The 22622-nt window shown below is 40.7% G+C and overlaps 1 protein-coding gene across 4 annotated transcripts; it reads left to right on the forward strand.

The window, feature by feature from the left end:
- Positions 1-207: 207 nt before the first annotated feature.
- On the forward strand, positions 208-21503 carry brpf1 (bromodomain and PHD finger containing, 1). Of its 4 annotated transcripts, none has more exons than XM_084720767.1 (16): positions 208-430; positions 2631-3429; positions 5547-5736; positions 6380-6667; positions 7203-7720; positions 7924-8113; positions 8225-8356; positions 9865-9993; positions 10210-10609; positions 13136-13444; positions 13544-13822; positions 13914-14061; positions 15867-16000; positions 17778-17893; positions 18020-18174; positions 20338-21503. In XM_084720767.1, exons 2-16 carry the CDS (start codon positions 2675-2677, stop codon positions 20519-20521), a joined length of 3927 nt encoding a protein of 1308 aa, XP_084576893.1. In that variant the 5' UTR covers positions 208-430; positions 2631-2674; the 3' UTR covers positions 20522-21503. The 4 variants fall into 4 exon arrangements, with proteins under 4 accessions (XP_084576893.1, XP_084576896.1, XP_084576897.1 ...); XM_084720770.1 differs by having other exon boundaries at positions 13571-13822; XM_084720768.1 differs by lacking the exon at positions 208-430 and adding an exon at positions 1416-1510.
- Positions 21504-22622: the final 1119 nt, after the last annotated feature.

A 22622-nucleotide genomic window follows, 5' to 3' on the forward strand; every position in this document is an offset into this window, starting at 1 on the left:
ACGTGTAGCGCAAACTAAAAAATTAAATAGGAAATCATCTGTCGAGTAGAAATGAAAAATAAATTGTTAAATAGACGTTTCGAACAGAACATCATTTAAGTTATCATTAAATCTCGATTAAAATGTGTAAATAGGCTTTATTTTAATACCACAGCCGAGAAATAGGTCCTGCTTTGTGTGGCGAATGTGTCAACCCGCGTCTGCGGCGTAACGTTACAGCAACGGTTGCCCCTTTTGTTCAACCGAGTTCCTGAATTATTCCCAACACAATGAAATGATCGGGATATTAAATTGTTTCACAAAAACATTTCACTGTTCCTGAGCTTCCCGTGGCCTCATCTGGGATTTACTAATGAATTAAAATCGATCTGCAACCCTTCCGATCTGCTGTGAGGTTGCCGAAGCACGCAGTCTTGAGGAACGTGGAGTAGTAAGTGTTTATAACCTTAGAGCAGATCTGTAGCGTTCAACGGCTGAAGCCTCGTTTTTGTGAGGAATTGGGTCACATTGTAAAGCTAATGTAATTTAACGGTAATTTCAATATTCCATCGTAACCCACCGTGCCCTGAAAACACGAAGTAGTAAAGCCCTAATGCAGAAGAAGCACGCCTGGCTATTTATTCTCGTGTCGCTCAACGTTTCAGAGCTGCTTTACAACAGAGAACTGGGTTAATTTGGTAGCTGTTTAATTAAGTAATAGAACTGAGCTCACATGCTGTAGTATTGTGGTAACCTGATGAAATCTGTCATTTTGCTGCTGTATGTGGGATTCAGAGGGTGAGGTCATTGTGGAGGGAAACACTGAGAGGGCTGAATGGTTGCAGTCAGGTTACACTGTATGTAACTTTAAACACTCTTATTATGTGCCATTAATTAACTATACTAAAAAGCTTTAAGATCAAAGTGACCCCTCTTTTGTGGCGCTAAGGTTTGCGTCTGCTCTGCTACAAGTTAGCACGGGAATTAAACTAACCTAGTTAACGTTACTGAGCTGACTGAAACATTGAGTCAAATAACATGAAAAATAAACGGAAGGTAGTAATATCTAGTTTGTAACGTAGACTCGTGTGTAGTAACATTTGCTAATATCCCTCTGTAGCGTGGCTGTTTGCACAGTGAATTAGTGTTGTTGTTTGCTAGCTGCTGTTAGCTTGCTGGCTAACAGCGTACGGCGGTCGTATCTAGAAGGGAATCCTTGTTTTGCGAAATTCTCGCGAGATTTGTTTGCGTTGTTTCTTAATTGTGTATGTTGTTCAAACTGTATATGTTTCATAATGTGAGAACGCTGTGGTTAAAATTGGTTACGTTTAGGGACAGAAAATGCTTGATTAGGGACGGAGAAGGATCATGTTATGGGTTAATATTATCATTCTCGCGATATCTTTCACGGGTCGGGGGTTCCCTTCTTGACACGACCGCTCCAGGCTGCAATGGTTCATTGTTAGAGGAGGAAGCATCTGCAGAATGCTACAGCCAGCGTTAGCTGGATGAAAATACATTAAATCCTATGGTTAGTTTTGGAATATTTAAACCAAATGTTGTCCTGTGCATTGTTGCTTTTGCCAGGTATGTTTTGACTGTACTCCAGCTTGAAACAACTGTCAGCTAGGCTGTCTGCCATGATGTTTGTTTCACTGTACGTTAACCGAACTTAACTGTAGTTAGCAAGGAACTAAAGCAAACATATTGACCTTAACTGCACCTGTTATTTGTGAACTGAACATAACAATTTGTTTGTTACTGGGAATAGGGGAAATATGTCACGTGACTGCACCATAACAGGTGCACAATGGGCAGGCACGACTTGTCTAGACTGGTGTCTGTGACTACCGCAGTTCAGGGACAGTGGCTAGCATCTGATTCATGTGTTGAATTTTGATCAAATAAACTAGCAATCACAATCAAAAGGGACAGTTCACCCCGTAATCAAAAATACATATTTTCCTCTTACCTGTAATGTTGTTTATCCATCTAGATTGTTTTGGTGTGAGTTGCAGAGTTTTGGAGATATCAGCCATAAAGATACTTATCTTCTCTTGAATATAAGCATCTTGAACATTACAGCAAACGGTCGTTCTAGAAATCACGACCAGGTCACTCAAGATAATTCACAGACCTTGCAGTGAGCAGTTTAATGTAGGAACTATTTTCTGTCTACCAAACTACACATGCCAACGCATCACCACACAGAAGGGAGAGTGCATCTACTCGTGGATGAGAGGTTTCAGCTCAGCCGAGGAGGATGCTGTTAATGTTTACGTTCAGTGTTGTTAATGAGCACAAGCCTCTTATCCATGAAAAGATGCGCACTTACTTCTGCACCGTGATACAGTTGGCAGACGGTAGAAAGAAAATAGCTCCCAGATGATTATCTCTTACATTAGTATTATCAGATCACAATTTCTGGAAAGAGACATTTATCTTGATTTTTTAAATGTATTATTTTGGGGCACTACAAGCAAAATGCCATGTAGTTCCATTATATTTAAGAGAAGGCAGACATCTCTATGGCTGATATCTCCAAAACTCAGATGTATAAATAGCGCTACAGGCCACATGAAAAATATGTATTGTGTGTCCCTTTAAATCTCTGGAACTGATCCTCCTATTCTACTTTGTGTTTCTGCCAGATGTAACTTGAACAGTATTTGTCCCAGCGGTGGCTGTTGGCACAATGGGGCTGGACTTTGATGTGAAGACATTCTGTCACAATCTGCGGGCCACCAAGCCCCCTTATGAGTGCCCTGTGGAGACCTGCCGTAAAGTCTACAAGAGCTACAGTGGTATTGAGTATCACCTTTACCACTATGACCATGACAACCCAACTCCTGCACAGACTGTACCCCAGAAGAAGAGAAAGGGGCGACCTCCTCGCGCCTCATTGGCCGGGTCAGGGGATACGGACGATGGTGGAGGTAATGGAGGAGGAGGTGGAGGTGGAGGAGGAGGACCGGGGCAGGGCGGGAACACACCTGGCAGCCCAAACCGGTCAGAGCGCTCCCACTCCCCAGGCAGAGAGACAATGACCTATGCCCAGGCGCAGCGCATGGTGGAGCTTGAGATCCAAGGACGGATCCACCGCATCAGCATCTTTGAGAACATTGACGTGGTGTCAGAGGAAGACAGCGATGCAGAGGATGCTCCACAGTCTGGTACTGGCGGCAGCGGTGGAGGGGTGTGTAATGGTAGTGATGGTGGAGGTAGCGAGGTGGGCGGTAGTGGCAAGGACCGCCCAGATATCCCATCTTCTAATGGGGGCAAATCCACCCCAAAGTCTGGGAAGCATAAGAGTAAAGAAAAGAAGAAGGACGGCTCATCTCATCATCACAGTGCTCAGTCTGGTCCTGCAGTCAAGCTCCCTGAGGCTGTGTTCAGAGAACTGGACCAAGAGAGACCCGACGCTCCTCCTCGACCATCATCTTACTACAGGTCTGCATAAAGAGTCATAATCTGGTTCAGTAATAATTGGAAAGCAGCTGTGAGAATATTGTTAAGCACATGGCAGTGGGTGCATGTATGGAGGGAGGCATGTTTTTTATACAGAAAATATATGTGGTGAGTCCTGAACATTTGAAGTACGTTTTTACCACATAAGTCATCACTTAATTTGCAGTTGCGCAGTACATCGTCATGTATCAGGAAATTAATGTGACCTCAGATTTCTCTTATTATTCTGTCATTAATTCCTTTTTTCTACAGAAAGATGAAGTTGGTACCAATCTTATACCCTGAATTAATGGCAGTTCTTTTCTACCCATTTACTATTTTTTAATTAGAGGTGGGTAGCAAGCTACTTGGGATACAAAACACTTTACTGAAAAAATACTTGATTAGTGAGTAACTTAAGAATTGTAAAAGAAAAAAGGATGCAACACTGGTACACTATTGTCTCTTTCTCCCAAGTTTCATTTGGTGTAGATATGAGTGGAATTATTTCAACCACAGATGGTCTTCCTCAGGTGAGGGTAAAGAAATGAACATACATCTGTATTTATTTGTGAGGAAATTAATGTACACCTGGTCAGTTTTCCCAGTTATCTCTCAAGTATCTCTGAAGGGTGATCATAAAATATAACATTAATATTACGGGTGTGTATCTCACTGACTGAGACCGATTCGATATTTCGATACATGTTCAACAATGCTATATATCTTAATTTTTTTTAAATGGCCAATTCGGTTCGATACGATTCAGCTCTGTCGCAATTCGATACAATACAATACAAAACAATGCAATGTGTGAATCTTTACATTTTGATTCAACTAATGCTACATTTGTAGGGTGCTGTTAGTTGCAAAAACAAATCTTGATATTTTACTAAATATAGTAACAGGAGAGACAGAAGGAGACATTACAGTGGTGGTAACATCTTATTATGAGACTCATGTGTAAATGAAATACTGTAGCCTGAATGAGAATCTGTGAACACACTTTAAAACTGTTTAAAGTATTAGTATTTTTGCAGTAAGATGATCTGCTGCTCTGTTTCATATGAAGAGAGATCTGGTTTTGATTAGTGTGGGGGAACAGTGATGTTCTGTGTTACCTGCTCTCCCAGTGACATGATGTCTCTGTGGGACATAAATGATTTGCAGCAGTGTTTCTCATCTTTCTTACAAAACCCAAACTTATTCTACACTTGCGCGTTATGAAAGTTTGGTGGTGCAACGCGGTACAGTGTCACTTCTGTCTCTTTTCGGCACAGTCTGTTTTGAGTAAATGAAGAGGAGACACAGAAGAGAGAGGAGGGAGCGCTTGTTTTGTGCGATTGCGGCTGCAGGCGTCCAGCGAGAGTGGTGCAGGCAGAGGGAGGACGAGAGAGAAAACAGAGAAAACTTGCAGCGGCAGCTCGCTGATGCCAAAATTGAAACATATGCGTGTCCTAATGAGATGTATTGATACGCTAGTGCTCCATTGATTTGTTTCAGATTCATGCTTTTTACAGAGACAGGCTGTCTGAACTGATACACTTGTATCTAACACATTAAAGTCCGATGCATGGGATGCATGAGTGAATCATTACACCCCTAATTAATACTCTACCACTCTATTAAACGCACCAATAAGTAAATAATTTTAAAAATTGCATTCTTTCCTTGTTGTCTCCAATATTACATTATGATTTGGTAAATAAATCAGCAAATAGTGTGCATAATAGACCAAATAGAAGTGGTTAAATCAGTATCCAGTCTTTCTGAAAATGTCAATTGACTCTTTTAGGCTAATTTGGATTTTATAATGATGTAACTTTTCAGCATTAGTTGTGTGTCAAATGCAGGTGTGTTCACTTCTAAGCTCTGACCCGAAGAAAACCATCTGTGGTTGAAACATATGACTCGTGTCCACATGATATTATGATATTACATTATATACCGTGTGTATGGATACATAACTACCCTAACTATCCTGACAAGTACAGTTTCTCAAAAAAGTTTGAAAACGTTATTTGAATACATGTAATGAAGTAAATGTTTATTATTTATTACTACACACCTCTGCATGTAATAATAGAGTCATTTGCCCCCTTTCCAATTCTGGTGCTCAGGTACATTGATAAGTCTGTGGAGGAGCTGGATGAGGAGGTGGAGTATGACATTGATGAAGAGGACTACATCTGGCTTGACATCATGAATGACAAGCGGCGGCGTGACGGTGTGACACCCATCCCTCAGGAGGTCTTTGAGTACCTCATGGACCGTTTAGAGAAGGAGTCCTACTTTGAGAGCCACAACAAGGTACCTGAACTTGGAAACAGAGGGGAAAATAATATTTTTAACAAGGGCTGGGTGACATAGCTGAAAAAATTAACATGATTAAATGTTTGATTTCAGTCTGTCACTAATTATTTTTAATTTTTAATTAACTGTTTATAATAAAACCAGGAGAAAAAAAGGTTGAATTTAACCATTTAATTGATCAAGGTGCACAGGTAATAATTTTAATGTTATCACTAAAATGAAAAACACACAAATAAATACATTTGCACAAAAATTGAAAAGAAATAAGGATAAAGTAATGATCGCATTAAATACTGTCAAGCTGACGACCTGACCTCTTTTAATTAACAATGTTCTCACCATCTGTACTCATTTTCTCACTCCATACAGTTTCAGTTGTGTCACATTTTTATGTTCCAACTGAACGACACATCTATCAATGATTGGGCGTTTGCGTGTCACTCTTGGCACGCTCCATTGTCGAGGGATATGATTTATGAGCCAGGCTGTATTTGTTATGTTTCATGGCAGTTGCATTTAACACATTTAAGTGAAACTATTGAATATTCTATTCTGATGATACATACGATCCATTTCACCCAGGACTAATTTTAACAGTGAAACATGTAGAATGTATCCAACTCTGCCTCCTTTCTCCCAGGCGGACCCCAGTACCCTAATCGATGAAGATGCCGTCTGCTGCATCTGTAACGATGGAGAATGTCAGAACAGCAACGTGATCCTGTTCTGCGACATGTGTAACCTGGCAGTCCACCAAGAGTGCTACGGTGTGCCCTACATCCCAGAGGGCCAGTGGTTGTGTCGTCGCTGTCTGCAGTCGCCAAGTAGAGCTGTGGACTGTGCTCTCTGTCCCAACAAGGGAGGTGCTTTCAAACAGACAGACGATGCACGTTGGGCTCATGTAGTGTGTGCCCTCTGGATCCCAGAGGTAAATCCAGACACCACTACATGCATTCTTGATCAGAGCACACAGCTTTCAGTATTAATCTGTTTCATTCAGAATTAAAGTTGCTTTAAAATTTCCCACAGTGGGTGCATAAGAATTCAGCGAGGTCTCTGTGACACATAGGCACATGCAGGCAATGTGGACCCGCTGTAACTTAGCAACTCTTAAAATTGTGTGATTGCTTTTGCTGTTGTGTTCACAAACATTTGCTGCTTTATTTGGTGGGTAAGAGAGCCTAAACACAGAATTTGAATTGCAGTGAACCAAGTGATGTACTTGCAGGATGTCACTTGAGTGGGCGGTCCTTCAGTGAGGACACATGGCATACACACACTGAAAGAATGTGGTCACATGTGGCCCAGACCACCTCTAAATGTAGTCTGAGCCATCAGATGTCAGTGTGTCTTTTGTGAAATCACAAATGTACTTAAAGCTGTCCACATGTGATTGCATCACCCAGGACATGTGAATATCAAGGGTAGACAGGCTCAAAGTGAGTTTTTCTGCCTCTCCTCAGGTCTGCTTTGCTAACACAGTCTTTCTGGAGCCAATTGACAGTATTGAGCACATTCCTCCTGCACGCTGGAAACTCACCTGCTACATCTGCAAGCAGCGCGGTTCAGGCGCCTGCATCCAGTGTCACAAGGCCAACTGTTACACAGCCTTCCACGTCACCTGTGCTCAGCAGGCCGGCCTCTATATGAAGATGGAGCCTGTCAGAGAGACTGGGGCCAATGGCACCTCTTTCAGTGTCCGCAAGACGGCTTACTGTGACATTCACACGCCTCCAGGATCAGCCCGACCTTTGGGGGGAGTGGGCGGGGCCAGCATGGGCTCATCTCACAGTGAAGGAGAGCTGGAGGAGGATGACGAACCCAGCATCGGCCACGATGATGACTCCAAGGGCTGGAGTTCCGAGCGAGCCAAGAGAGCAAAAGCCAAGTCCAGGCTGAAGATGAAAAGAGCGAGGAAGATCTTAGCTGAGAGGAGAGCGGCTGCACCTGTAGTCTCTGTGCCCTGCATACCTCCTCACAGGTATGTACACAACACATGTTTTACCTCTACTTTTTATACTTAGATTTCTGTGTTTTTCGTTGCTTACCAATCTCTGCTAACTTAAGCAAGTGCTGTTCTGTAAATCACCCTCACCTCTTGAGAGTTGTACTTTAACAATGAAGAAAGTTTTACTTTCATGACATGAGAGTGCAAGAGTTCAATTAGTGTTTGTTGGTCTCCAGGCTAAGCAAAATCACCAGTAACTTGACAGTACCGAGGAAGAGCCAGTTCATGCAGCGACTTCACAGCTATTGGACCCTGAAGAGGCAAAGTCGTAACGGCGTACCTCTGCTGCGTCGGCTCCAAACACACCTGCAGTCACAGCGACATATTGACCCACTCCCACCACAACCCCCATCACAGCTCCCTTCAGTAAGGAGCATAGTTGTTAAAAAAATGCATTTTAGTTTGTGTTACTGTATTTCTGTACTTGCCTTACTCAGTGGTCTAACATGTTGTGGGTTTTTACATGTGGTATTGCAGAGGGACAGCGAGGAGAAACAGTCGGCTTTAAAGGAGCAGCTAAAGGCCTGGCAGAGACTGAGACATGACCTGGAGAGAGCCAGGCTACTGGTGGAGCTCATCCGCAAGAGGGAAAAACTCAAGAGGGAAACGGTAAGACAGAGTCACTAATGGCCCTTTTCCATACACAGAGCTGGGGTAACTTGAGTCATCAGCCCAGCATGGCAGGGGTTTGCATTTCCATTACAACAGGGCTGCCCACTTGAAGGTGTTTTTTTTTACCTGAAGATGAGCTCGAAGAGACTCGAGTCGAGTGTGGATGTATAGTGGTGGATAAACAAATTCATAAATGTCTCAAGGATAAACACGTTTTCCTTGACTTCTTCACAATAAAAGTCCCTTGTTATTAACAGATATCCAAACCTTTACACTAGCTGTTGAACACTAGACCCCGTTTTACACTGGACAAAAAACTCACCAACACCCACAAACATATGGCTTTTGTCTTCATCCTCCGTTCATGCAGCATTCAGAAGTTGTTCCAAATTGGCTGCTGTTGAGTTTGAGAGACTTGAAGAAATGAAAGATATGAGAATATTACTGTTACATTGCCACTCACCTCTGTGCTGCTCTCTGCTGTTGACTGTCTCTGTTTTCTGGCCATCCATAATTTCAAACATGATGCATCACGAGGCAATTGGGGAAGAAGCCAGTTGTCTATTTTTAGCAGGTTTGCATGCATTGAAAAAACTGCATATATGTACTAAGTTTGGTGTAAAAATAGTAAATGTTTTTCCCAACTAGCTGTATGGAACAGTGGTTAGTGTGCAGGTGTTCTTTGTGTGAATTAGACTTGCTTCCATGCATGCAATGTAGCATAATTTCAAAAATTAGGTCCAAATAAAATATTATTGATACAATCTAAAAGCTATTTTTACATGTCCTTTTGCTTGTTAGGAATTAATTTGTCGTGCTCAGGTCTTGTGGATGTAGGGGGAGCTCTGACATGTATGACATTTAAAGGACCAGTGAAGATGATTTAGTGGCCTCTAGCAGTGAGGTTGTAAACTGCTACCACTTGAAAAGCCTCCGCTCATCCTCCCTGTTCCAAGCATGCAGAAGTATATTATGAAAACCTTGAGTGTTCACGAAAATCATGAAAAACATGAAAGGTCCTCTCTAGAGCCAGTGGTTGGTTTGTCTATTCTGGGCTACTGTGGAAATGGCAGTGTGGCAACTCTGTGGAGGAGGACCCACTACCTCTGTAGATATAAACAGCTCTTTCTAAGGTAAAGAAAACACAATGATCCTTATTTTCAGTTGATTATACTTTAAAGAAAACATACCTCCTTAACCCTACTCAGGGGTCCTTTGAGAATCGTCGACAAAACATCAGTTTCTTTCCATCTACATGAGAGCACGCAAACCTGTCCACTTGTCAGTCAACCCACTGTTCAGGTGGGTCCCCCAAATAAAATCTGTACATTGGGAAACAACACTTTGCCTCAGTAATGTAAGCTTCGTTCAGTCACATACAGTGAGTGTGTGGGTGCATACATGCAGGTGAATTTGTGTACACAGTTCTTACCACTCAGATTTCTCTGTTTATTGATTCAGTCAGCAAGTATACACTGCTAAAAAAAAATTGTGTGTATGTTCAGATTAAAGTGCAGCAGATGGCGCTGGAGATGCAGCTGACTCCCTTCCTGGTGCTGTTGAGGAGCACGCTGGAACAGTTACAGGAAAGAGACACTAACAACTTTTTCACTGAGCCTGTACCGCTGGCAGAGGTAAATGCAAACAGTTACACACATACACTCAGAAGGTTTGCATGTTCACATTTGCTATGTTTCTTCTTTTTAATATCAGTGTCATTTTTGTGAAATCTGATCACATTTGCCTATATTAAGATTTGTCTCCACCATGTATTTAAATTAGGATATAATATTTGTGAAATTACAAGCCACCCATGTGCCTCTGCCTGATCTTTGTCCTCTACCATCCAGGTGCCAGACTACCTGGACCACATTGACACTCCAATGGACTTCCAGACCATGTGGAACCTGCTGGAGTCCCATCGCTACCTCACTTTTGAGGCCTTCGAGGCAGACTTTGGCCTCATTGTCAACAACTGTCTCAAGTACAACGCCAAGGACACAGTCTTCTACCGCGCTGCCCTGCGCCTCAGAGAGATGGGCGGGGCCGTCATAAGAACCGCCAGGCGCCAGGCTGAACGGATCGGCTTTGACTACGAGACTGGCATGCACCTCCCCCGAGAGCCGAGCCCAGACAGTCAGCGTGACCAAGAAAGGGACAGAGAGAGAGAGCGAGAGCGGCAGAGGGAGCGAGAACGGCAGAGAGAGCGAGAGCGAGAAAAAGATGGGCTGTTGTCTTCTAATGAAGATGGTATGTCAACCTGTTCCACTTTGATTGGGAAGTTGATAAAAGCAAAAGCTTTTTTTTCTCAAGTACTAAAGTGAAAAAGTAGGTGAGAGGTATAATGTTTTAAATGATATAGATCGTCTTACTTATAGATTGTCCAACCACATTTTTGTGGCCAGTTAATACCTTACACTTGGAGACAGTACAATATGTTTGAAATGACACTCTCCCAATTGTGAAACATTTGGCAGCTGGAAGCTAGACAAAAATGCACACATGTACTTAGTTATCCTGTATCACAGTGTAAGTGAAACAGAGTTCACCAGTGACTGCCCTTTTTTTCTGTGGCTCCAGTTTCAGAAGTGAATTTCCCATTCATTCAGTGACGTTTCAGAGAAACCCTATATAAAGAGTTTTAAGCCTGGAACTAAGCCAACCAACTATGAGATTTAAAAAAAATTGCATTGGGAGCAAAATATTGGAAAACAGATACAAGTCTGCGTAAATGATTATTTCAAGAGTGAAAGAAATACTCATCCCATAAACCTTATGAACGATAGCACTCCTCAAATTTAACCTTTTATCATTATTATAATATTTATATTGGTCATAAGTGTTGTAATGTATTTGTGTTGTTTGTGTGTCTGCCACATAACGACATTATCAGTATGATTCGTGCAGTTTCATGTAGACTCATGTTTGCTACTTAATTAGCCAGCCAGCAAAACTCACCACAATCCTGCTTGTCTCGTGAGTCATACTGGCAGAACCAGTAAGCTGGTCCTCACAAACAAACAGTCCAGTACATTTGACTGACTTGTAGTGCACCCATTCTTGAGAACTGGGACAAATCATGTCCTACCAACAAGACAACTTTAAAAATTATTAATATCAACACTTTAATTTGGATTTTAGTTTTTGGTAATAATAATAATTTATATATGAAATATATGTAATTTAGAAAAAGTTTTGTTTTGCTTTAATTACACTGATAAACAGTTTTTAATATGATGATTATAATAGCACATTTATACCTGTGTTGTTTGTTTTTTGTTTTTTTTTTGTTTTTGACAAAATGTTGTCCCTTTTAAGTTTTGTCCCAGATTTCCCTCAACTTTGTCAGATTTTTACAAAAATATGATTTAATCGGGCATGAAATGGTTTAGGTATACCTTAAGGACTCATGTCTCATTTCCTGTTTTAAAAAAGGTAGGAATACAGCTCAAGTAATGATAAACTTTATAGATTCCAACAAATTATTAAGTAATGTTCCTATGTGTGTCTCAATCATAACTCTACTCCGTAGCCCTTGTAAATCAAAGCTAAGTAAGAATTCTGTTTTGAAAATGTGTATTTTGATTGTCATTAAGGGCTACTCAGTACAGCTGTGCTGTGAAAGGAAAATGTATAACATTTTGTTGACTCCATAAGATGTCAACATTTAATTATAAATTTAATAATTAGGAGGTTAGCCCATGACAAGGTTTAATAGTCACCGGTTTGATCTTTTAAAATTTCCCAGCATAATTGAAGAGTAAAAGTCAAAACTACCTTAAAATACTTTTTCCCCACTTGTCAAGGTTGAGTGAATTCTTGATTTTCACTCCTTAAAATGTAACGTAAACGATCATAGAGTTCAGTGGTAGCAAAGGCACACAAGCTTTCGAGGTGTGATTAATATTTCCATGGTAACAGCAAACTCCACCAATCAGAGATTTCGCTGTTACACTTAAGGATTTTGGATAGTGTAGTACTTCTCCATAACATGGCAAATAAAACAGGAAGATATAGTGTTCCTTCACAATCTCACAGCTCATGGTCTACCTTGTCTACCTTGGATGGTTATGACATTATGGCTAATAATCTAAATCCTCAATTCAGAATATGAATGGGATTTTCACTTCTGGAATGTCACCATTCAGCTTTGTACTGGGGGTTATCATGATAGTAGAGAAATGGGAGTAAGATGGGAGGAGAAGTGTCTGGATGGTACAGAATTAGTAGTTGCAACACATTTCTTGTTGAACACTGCAACAGAATTAGACATGCATGGAGACTAAATAGGCACATATTGTATTGGGTGGTAAAAAAGATCCTTGGCACAATAAAGCCTCTTGACCAGTAGGTGGCGCATCACATTCACTCAATTCATTTGCTAAAATCATCATCACAAATCCTATTTGATTATAAAAACTGTGTGTCTTACTTTACTGCTTCTTTGGGTTAAAACCCACCTGTATCCATCTTATTGGGCTTTGTCACATTTTTAATTTTATCTACCATTAGGACTAAATTTGCACATGGTCAGATTAAATTTGAATCTTGCAGACATGCTGACTTTGGTACAGCACATATCAATAATCCACAAATTAGTATGTCATCATCTCTGGAAACAGTAATTCTGCCAAATGTGTCATCTACCAGGAAACAGCCCATATTCCTCCTATTGTTCATTTTCAGTCATATCTGACTTCTTTCTTTTTTTCATTTTCTTTCTCTTTTTTTCTCACTGAAGGTGTTTAATGTTTTTTCTCTCCCTGCCCCTCATAGACCTGCTCCTGCCAGAGAACAGACGACGGCTTCCACTGGAGGAGCAGCTGCATTACCTGCAGGCTCGCCTTGATGAGGTCAGCTCGGGAAGGCACAGCATCGGTCAGTCTCGAAGAGCCAAAGCTCTGAGGAAGGAGATCAGTGTCATCAAGAGGAAGCTTGCGCACCAGCGGGAGGGAGGCTCTGGTATGGGGGGCCGGGAGTCTGTGGGAGGCGGAGACCGGGGTTCTTCTCTCCCCCATCACCCGTCCTCTGCAGGACACCATGATGAGGGGGGAGAAAGCAGCAGCCAGGAGATTGGTGGAAAAGGTGCGTCTAGGAAGATGTAAAATATCAAAAATATAATAACGTTAAAGGAAAGTAACATAATAAACTTTCGCTCGAATTCCAAATTCTCTCTCCCTCAAGATCTGAGCGTGTCTTCGTCTGCCCTAGCTCCAGAGGTGGGCCGTCGGACGTCTGTCCTCTTCTCTAAGAAGAACCCAAAAATGGCTGGACCCCCCAAAAGGCCGGGACGCCCCCCCAAGAACCGGGATGCTGCCTACAGTGGGGCAGGGGTGAGTCAAAGCCCTATCGGTCCCCCTCAGCTGCCCTTGCTGTCATCAGCCAGGCAGAGGAAGAGGCCCCGCAGTCCACACAGCAGCTCCAGCTCTGACAGTGACAGTGACAATGACGACCTGCTCCCAGGTACAGCAGACAAACACACTAATAAACTTTATCCTCCAGTATTTGAATCACACACACACACACACACTCACTCCACTGCCTGTTCCCTCAGGATTGCCAAGTAACGGTTTTGATGGAGGAAGTCAGCCGGTAACAGAGAGCTTCCGTGTGTACAGAAATGAGCCTCGTCTCCCTCGATCCAGCTCAGACTCTGAGTCCACAACCAGCAGCAGCAGCAGTGCAGCTTCTGACAGGACCAGGTAATTATTACTGCACAAAAACACACTGGATGTTCATAAGACACAGAGCAGCACACCCAGTGTTCTTTAAAGTTCCCCTAACTCGTAGTTTTTCCTTCACCAATGAATCAAATGAATACATGTAAAGTGAATGGCGTCACTTGTAAAGACTAAGTCACTTGGCACCCGCCTCTGCAGTTCTACTTACATACAGCATAGATTTACAAGTGTGGTTTAGTCCCCAGCTCTTTCATCAGTGTAAACAACCTCACTCGAACCCACTGTACAACAGACAGACGGTTAGTGATTAACAGGACAGTGGTGTGGTGAGTTAAGTGGCCATAAAGTCAGTTAATGCCACTTTAAAGGAACAGTTTGAAAAATATTCTTACTTGCTTTCCTGTGACTTCCTTTTGTCTTGTCATCACTTTGAGGTTGCCTGACAGCCAGCAGAGACTCCAGGAAGTCGCTGCACCTGCCCGCCAGTCACCAAGAAACAGTTCCAGCATGTAACAATAATAAACTTTATTCACAGAGTAATTTCCCAAATTGGGGTTTACAGGGTGCTTTACAGGATAAAGACAACAGCTAATCATAAAATGTGAAGAACAGTGGTAACATCAATAAACAATATACAGTATAATGAGCAATAAATCATAAAATGGAGTAATAAAACACATCAATATGTAAAAATACGAGCTAGAGCAATAAAAATAAGGTGATAGGGTAAGATAAGGTAAGACAGGGGATCACAGGAAGGCTAGCCTATAAATAAGACTTAAATGAGGATGAAAGATACGATGCAATTCTAGACCAATCAATACATCTCGATACATCAAAGTTTCTGATTTGTATATATGGTTTATTTTTTCTCACTGCGTGACAACTTGCTATTTTTAAACATAGGGTATTTGTAATGATCCACAATAGATAAATAACCAGATGAATTTACATCCATTATATTTTAAATGTTTGCTTTTAAGCCCTGCAGTGCCAGTCAGATTATATCCATCCCAGCCATCCTCACCAAAAGTCAAGAAGTTGAGATCATAAACATGACACTTGTGTACATCCATTTTGTTTCACTATTCAGTTGGTTCAGCTGTAAGGAAAGTACCGCCAGGTCTTACAAAATTGTCATAGGCAATATCATAATGTTTAGAATTGGGTTTTAAATTTCTGATTATTGACTTTGCTGCATAAAATATTTGTCTACCCCTAGAAACACATTGGGGGTTAAATGGCCAATAATGTAGCTTGGGACCAAACCATTCAGGCTTCAAAAATGATACACAGAATTTTAAAAACCAACTCTAAAACCTGATACCTGTTCATATCTTGTTGGCTGCATCAAACATTTTGGTTTTGTACAGGTTCAGAAAGGTTCTCTGCATCTTTCCTGATTCCTTCATGCTAAGCTAATGCTGCCGCTGAGTGGCAGTGATCCTCTCATTTTACTCTCAGGAAAAAAAACGATTCCCTCAAATGTCAAACTATTGACCTTTAAGTTTCTTACAGATATGATGCACTGGTGTTGGCCAACCAGTTAGTAATTTCAAGAGTGCTGTGGCATTTGTGCAGTGGTTAGTAACTGTAAATAATATACATTTTAGTCACACTAAACAGATAAAAGTACAAAACCGCAAGAAAATGATATCATCAGCCCCTCTCATTTACCACAACAGTTTGTTTAGCAACCAGTAAAGCATGATGATCTGTACTCCGATAAAAAACACCACTAGCTGATAACATCTGTGACTTGTCAGATGTTTAACACTTGCCAAGTTTGATGCGTCTTTACAGTCCTGTCTCTCCTTCTCTCTCAGTACGACCCCCTCTAAACAGGGCAGAGGGAAGGCGTCGTTCTCTCGCTCAGCCTTCCAGGAGGACAGCAGCGAGGAGACGTCCGGAACTGAAAACGATTCTTATTCTGTCGGAGGATCACGGGGCGTTTCACACTGTAAGCACTTTTTGTCACGTTCAGCAGCTACTCAAACCCACAACCACATGCCTGCTATATGTCACTGAATACACAATTTGTTTCTGTTTATGGAAAGCTGCAGTATCTTTGAGTCTGTAACCAATCTAATATGATTATTTATTTAATATGATTTGATGATGTTATCATGACACTTGTTAAAAGTTATCCACGACTCAAAATGATCTTAAAAGCTCATCTCCAAAGTATAATGTCTTTCATTTTTCCCTGGATTCCAATTTTATTGAAATTAAAATGAAACGTGGTACGTCCTGCAGGTCATGACACTCCTATTAATTATTATAAATTCATTATCTTTGGTTGGTGTTGCAGTAGTTCTAAGGAAATGGCAGAAGATAACTCACCACCAGAGGTGCAAAGAAAACTTGACATTTCCACCACCAGATAGGCATGGCAGCTGCTGTAGTTGCTGTGTATGATAAGGCAAAACAGAAAATGCTAGTGTGCCACTGTTCTCCATAGCTGGGTTGTACCAACAAGGATTATTTTTTTTAAACACCATTAAATCATGATTTAAATTTAAATTATGTTGCACCATTAAATTTAAACCTCTATTTTAGCCCTAGTTTGTTTTTTACTCGAAATCTAGATTAAATTTACTTCAGTTGCACCAAAAGTTAAACCTTCAATTTAAAATGTAATCCAGTATTAACTTTAAACTTAGACTTGAGGAGGTTGAACTTCTAAAATAGCTGCTTTGATAAGGTGGATTGAGCAAAATAGTGAAGTTCTTCGAAGAAAGTGGAGGGAAAAATTCAACCCAATTGAGTTTTATTGATGCGTCTCTTCTTCATTTCACTCCAGTTGATCCGTTAAAATAGTCAGCCAGTTGCTGCAAAGCAGTCTGCTTTTTTTTCCTTACTGTACCCCGTCTGTGTTTTTTTAATCTTCTATTATTTGGTTGTTATCAAAGGAGGAGGAATTAGACCTTCTCTCCCAAACTGTCACCAGGCTAACTAACCTTTTAACTAGCTAGAAAACAATGTAATATTTTGTTTACTTTTTAGCTAATTGCAGTGGGTTTTTTTTAAACTAATCAACAGACAGTATAGCCTTTTGCTAACCTTTTAGCTAGTTAGCAAATGTGTAACATTTTGTTAACTCTTTAGGCAGCTTGCAAACAATATAATGTTTAGTGAAGAAATATAGAGCATCTTAAAATGAATGAGTTCCCTCCTCAGGTCCTGACAGCACTCATTTTTAAAAATGTATTTATTTTATTCATTATTTATTATCATTGAATATTTGGGTAAGCAAGCATTTCTATACTGCTTAAACTCTATTTGATTCTGGCCTACATCAATAAACTTGGGTTTAACTACTAAACTGAGATTAGTGTTTAATTGTTCGTCAGAGTTCCTCTTAATTTTACATCTGGGTTTACTCATTTAAAACCTAGTTTTGCTAGACTCTGATTAGAACCTTAGATCAAACTAACCTCTGTTGGTGCTACCTGGTCCATGTGTTGCACTTTCAAACTCAAATGATGACCAAGACCATTTATTTATCTCTTACCCAGTCTCATCGAAGCTGGATCTTTCACAACCAGCCCAGTTGCCCCATTACGGAAACAAAAGTATTATTAAGATGTTTTTGTCGAGCGTGAAAAAGGATGTGACTTGCAAAAACCATGTAGAACAGTGTAATCATGTACATGACCAGTGTTTAGCTTGAATTGAGGTTACACAATGGTGACTGTTTTCCTGTTAATGTGTTTCCTGTGTTGTTATACCATCAGTGGTGCGTGGCCGGGCCAGATCAGGATGCTGGATGACCTCTGATGACTATTCTTCTCTGGAAGCTCTGGACCTGGTGTGGGCCAAGTGCAGAGGTTACCCTTCGTATCCTGCACTGGTGAGACACAAGTGGACTGTACAAATAAATAGCTTTGACCAGAGTCAAGAGAACTGTTTGCTTTGGGACATTCTGCAGGTTAATGACCGTACGTCTAACCATCCTCTTGCTACCATTTGCCTCCAGATAATTGACCCAAAGATGCCCAGGGAGGGGGTGTTCCACCGTGGTGTCCCAATCCCTGTCCCCCCTTTGGATGTGCTGAAACTAGGGGAGCAAATGACCCAGGAGGCCCGAGAGCACCTCTTCCTGGTCCTCTTCTTCGACAACAAGAGAACTTGGTCAGTGCTCTGGGTCTTATTGTCTCATTTTTGTGTATCCAATTAATTGTTACTCATTCTTAAAGGGACAGTTCACTGCAAAATCAAAAGTATATTTTTGTCTTCTGGCCTGCAGTGCTATTTATCCATCTAGACTGTTTTGGTGTAAGTTGCTGAGTTATGGAGAAATTGCATTCAATTAATGCAAAAAATATATAATGGGACTGGATGGCAGAAAATAAGTGACCTGGTTACTCAAGATAATCTGCAGACCTTGTTGGGAGTAGTTTAATGTTGGAACTGTTGTCTTTCTACTGAACTACACCTGCCAACTGTGCAGAAGAATGTGTGCATCTACTCATGGATGAGAGGATGTAGCTCAGCTGACATGCCATTCCGATAATAACAATAATAATAATCATTAATGATAATTAATAATAATTTATGTTCTGTGCTGTCATGAGCATGACACTCTCATCCAGGAGTAGATGCATACTTCCTCCTACATGGTGATACATTTGGCAGATGGTAGAAAGAAAATTGTTCCTCCATAAATTTTGGCACTTTGAGCACCAAAAGCAGAGTGCCATCCAGGTCCAAAACCAAAACCCTCCAACTCATGCCAAAACTATCTAGATGGATAAAAAGCACTACTGGTAAGAATTTTTTTTTTTTATGTATTTTTGATTTTGGGGAGAACTGTCTCTTTAATGATTGGCTCTTCTTTGTTTGTTCTCCCTGACATCCTGTTTTGTTTTTTTCCCTAAATGATGAAGAACAGTAAAACTCAAGACGCAAACAAAAAAGGCTTCTGGTGTTACTGGATGTGTGCATACGCAGCTGTGGCTGTAGTTCAAAGGAAACTGCGCTCATTGTGCCAAAGTGCAAGCTGACAAAACATTTAGCAGAATTAGGACAAACGTGGTTTTAGAGAATAGAAGAGGAGGCAAAAACATGCCATATTTTAGGTCATTGTGTGCTGTGCAATTGCATCTGTTTTCTAAGTTTGAAGAAAAAAAAATTGGAAATTTGATGACAACAGCCAGTGTGATTCTTAACCACCTTGATGGTCCCCTGAGGTTGAGCTGCTTTGACATCATGTGCGTCTAAACTTCAGGGTTAAAGAACCAGGAACTTGTTCATCCAATTTCTTTTCCTCGTAAAATGACTGGGCATATTATTCTCCTACAGAAAATTTTTATGGCACTTCAACAAGCTATTAAAGCTGTCTGGACTTACCGACTGATGTGTGTTATGACACACACAGGACAGCTGAAGAAATGACAGGAAAGGGGGTATGACAGGCAGCTAATGGGCCACAGGTGGGAATCGAACTTCAAGACATCACATCACTTCAATCGAATTTAAAGACATCATATGAAAGTGAAAGTAATGCTGCTGATTTAATGTTATTTAGATTTTGCTTCAAGGTGAAGCAGTGCACTGTGAAGGAACAGTCTTATGTTTTTGATGGCCACAATTGTAGCAGGAATGTAGTGCAACATGGAAGTGAAAGCAGTGATTTGTTTATTTTAAGGAGAAATCTGGATTATATGTAATCACATTTCAAGGTGTTGTGATAAGTTGAAATATCCCTTTGAAATTTCTATTCTGGGCCAGAATAACGGTTTTTGTTTGCTCATTTCATGTTAATTAGAGTTCAAATGAATGCAGAATGTTTGACTTGGTGAGTTTAAGAAATCGTTAATAATCTTTTAGAAGAGGCTGATGTTCATAATGGCTAAATTGAGCAATTTGTTAATGGAGTCAGTCACTGAACTCCAGAGTGTGTATTTTCACAGTTAGCTTTTGCTTTCAGGATAACAGGCTTAATTTCACATCGACAGACAATTGACAGTTATAAACAGCTGATCAACTTACATCGTAGGACTAGTCGTCGCTTGTTATCGTCAAATTAAAATGTTGTCGTCTTGCGCTGCAGTGTTTGTGCAGCCTGCTTGTGTCTGGGGAGGAAAGGCCTGAGGGGAAACGACTCACTTCAACCGTAGACTGTATATTAAATAGGATTTCACCCTTTTTAAAATGGTCTATAACTCCAACTTGATATTTGGACTGCTGTAATCATTTTTGCACCCAGTTGCTACATATTGCTCCTTTAAATGTGAAAATACAATATAAATATTATATCCCTGTTCTTTGTGTGTATTGCTTGTGTGTGTCCAGGCAATGGCTGCCGCGCTCTAAGCTGGTCCCGCTCGGGGTCGACCAGGAACTGGACAAGGAGAAGATGCTGGAGGGCAGGAAGTCCAACATCCGCAAGTCAGTACAGGTGGCCTATCACCGCGCCATGCAGCACCGCAGCAAGGTGCAGGGAGACCCCAGCAGCGAGACCAGTGACAGTGACTGAATACACACACACACGCACACACACCTTGTGTGTTGGCCCTTGCAGGTGTCGTGGAGTAAATGTTTCTCTAATGAGAGCCCAGCCCTCCATCACAGATCACAAGAAAAACAGTGCCAGTAGCAGAGTGGGAAAAGAAAGCATTCACTACTTTGGCCCCAAAACACACACACACTCATGCACACTAATCCGTATTTAATCTGACATGTAAAATATTGTATTTAAGAGAATTGAAAAAAAGGTATTAATAATAATGATGGAAAAATATGTTATGTTCAGAATCACCAATAAAAATATTCCTTGTATGTGGTCGATATATGTTCAAAAACAAATGAGATCATGGTTTACAGACTCATAAAGTGAACACAGTATTGCACTATGATGCATAGACGACTCTGCCTCTCTCTGTCACATGCACACACACATACACTCTCACACGTAATTTTACATTTGAACAGGAAAATGCATGTAGTGTACATTAAAATGCACACACCGTGGGTCTGGCTGAGAATGCCTTTGCCCCAGCACATCTCCTTCACATGCATCACCTACCTTTCCCCCCAAAAACAGGAAAAAATAAACCAGGCCTGGTGCTATTGTCCAGTCATTTTTCAATGGAGCGCCAAGAGACTGTTGCAAGCAACATCATTGTTATTTATTCTGCTTACTCCTCCTTAACAAGGTCCACAAACTCGTTTTTTATCATGGACTACTTCTAATCACTCCGGCTGCACAAGACTTCGTTGTGTGGCCCCCTTTTTTTTTCGTCCGTCACTCTGTGTCCATCATGTCTCCTGTTTTTGTTACAGTTTTGTTAACGTACGTCTGTGTCACACAGGCCGCTGGTCAATGAATAATGAGGACTAAACTGAAACACACGATCGCCTCACTGTATGTCTTAGTCTCAGGCTGATGGCTTTAGAACTTTTATATATACAGATTGCATAAAGATAGAAGTTTAATAAAAAGAATTGAGTTTTTTAAACTTGTGGGTCACGTTGTGGTTACTCTTTGTCTGTTTACCTTCCTGGGTTTTTGCATGACTGCAGACCAATGTGTCAAATATCCACATGTTTCTTACCCACCCTCGTGCCTGTTAATTTCTAAAGAAGTTGTGACTCATACGAGCTTTTCTAGACTTATTAGTTTGAATGTTTCTGATTCACATGAGCGCTTCAGTTCAGGTGAAAAGATTTGCTGCCAGTGAACATGACCTGTCAGGTTTAATGTTTCTGTGGAAAGACTGGTTTTTCCTCATGATCCATATTTCCAGTGTTGATGTGTGGTTATCTACATGATACTACTACAATTATTTGTTAAAATACAATTCAAGATGTTTATTGTCACACCAGTTTTACAAGTACAATCATGTAAAAAAGATGCACCAAGAAAAAATATTATAATAGTTATGTAATAAAGGACAGAAGAATAGTTAAAATCAAGACTATACAGCCATAGATTAAAATGTGTGTTTATAAAACAATATACAATAATAAAATAACTATAATTTGCCGTACTTGGATGGTAGTTCAATGGCATTCAAATCTCAGAAGCTTTTTCAGTAGTTAACTACTTTCAGTCGTGGTTTAGGTAGTTAATTACAAATGGAGCCACACAGATATATCAGTTGGCCCAGATTGTCAGCCCAATATTAGCCTGTCACAGTTATATCAGACAATATTGGAATTGGCACATATGTTGTTCAATATGAAATCCTGTTGCAAGATTTAAGTTGTGCATTTGTTTATTTTTTTTCTTTTTCCTTTGTATTGTAGGTGGTATTTATGTATATTTGAGCCCTTTTCATAAAATTAATAGAGGGAGTTTTTATCCTAACCGTTGAACACACCCTCTGGCTGCCTGAGTGAGGACTGTCCTGCCCTCATACCTAAATCAAACACACCTACACTTCAGTCAGTGTCAGCTCAGGTGAACCTTTGTGAAACAAACTTTTGTTATTGATATTCTTCAGAAGATGGGAATAAAGGAAGGTGCAATCACTAAGCAACCACATTAAATACACAACTCTATCCATGCTCACTGCAGTACATACTTCCCCCTAAGATACAAAAATGCCCTTTAAACAACCATAAGAATTATAAAC

Source organism: Lutjanus erythropterus, chromosome 6 (genome assembly GCF_056507025.1).
Source record: "Lutjanus erythropterus isolate fLutEry1 chromosome 6, fLutEry1.hap2, whole genome shotgun sequence".
Classification (NCBI taxonomy): domain Eukaryota; kingdom Metazoa; phylum Chordata; class Actinopteri; order Lutjaniformes; family Lutjanidae; genus Lutjanus; species Lutjanus erythropterus.

Coding starts and splice junctions, on each gene's coding strand:
- brpf1 (XM_084720767.1), top strand. CDS start 2,675: ATGGGGCTGGACTTTGATGTGAAGACATTCTGTCACAATCTGCGGGCC. Junction 3,430..5,546: donor CGACCATCATCTTACTACAG/GTCTGCATAAAG, acceptor TCTGGTGCTCAG/GTACATTGATAAGTCTGTGG. Junction 9,994..10,209: donor AGCCTGTACCGCTGGCAGAG/GTAAATGCAAAC, acceptor TCTACCATCCAG/GTGCCAGACTACCTGGACCA.